Raw genomic sequence first — 512 nt, forward strand, 5'->3', positions numbered from 1 at the left:
ACTTAAGACTGGTTTTGTGGTCCAGGGTCACATATATATGTGTGTATATGTGTTTTTTTAAGCACTGAATCCAATTCTCCACTCCTCTTTTTGCTACAGAAAGGGGAAACTGTGAAGAAGATGCGTGAAGAGGTATGTTTCGTTTTACCAAAATCCTCTTGTTCTGTTGAGAATTCACTTTTTTTAATCACACTGACCTCAGTGTTGTTTGTGTAAAAATAATAGTAGTCATTTAAAATGAGCTTATTACCCTTTTTAAAGATGGGATAGATGAAAGTAGTTTAAAATTGCACCTTTAAGTGTGGTTTTGAGCTGTTCAAATTTCTTGGAGTCTCTCAGACCCGAAGCAGAACAAGAATATGAGGGTTAACTTGACTATTGGCATCCTACAGAGCGGCGCTCGGATCAACATCTCAGAAGGAAACTGTCCTGAGAGGATCGTCACCATCACTGGACCCACAGATGCCATTTTTAAGGCCTTCGCTATGATCGCGTACAAGTTTGAAGAGGTG

General features: G+C 39.5%; 1 protein-coding gene across 1 annotated transcript in view; it reads left to right on the plus strand.

Annotated features, from left to right (window-relative positions):
• Window positions 1-62: 62 nt before the first annotated feature.
• LOC107577618 (poly(rC)-binding protein 3-like) overlaps window positions 63-512 on the plus strand; it is a gene marked incomplete at its 5' end in the record, with an annotated part of 2,454 nt that continues 2,004 nt past the window's right edge. The window contains 2 exons of the mRNA XM_016263675.1: window positions 63-132; window positions 393-509. Of these exons, the coding sequence (XP_016119161.1) occupies window positions 63-132; window positions 393-509 (187 nt within the window). The remainder of the gene's footprint in view (window positions 133-392; window positions 510-512) is intronic.

The sequence above is a fragment of the Sinocyclocheilus grahami genome, unplaced genomic scaffold, assembly GCF_001515645.1.
Source record: "Sinocyclocheilus grahami isolate Dianchi unplaced genomic scaffold, SAMN03320097.WGS_v1.1 scaffold6594.1, whole genome shotgun sequence".
NCBI lineage: Eukaryota > Metazoa > Chordata > Actinopteri > Cypriniformes > Cyprinidae > Sinocyclocheilus > Sinocyclocheilus grahami.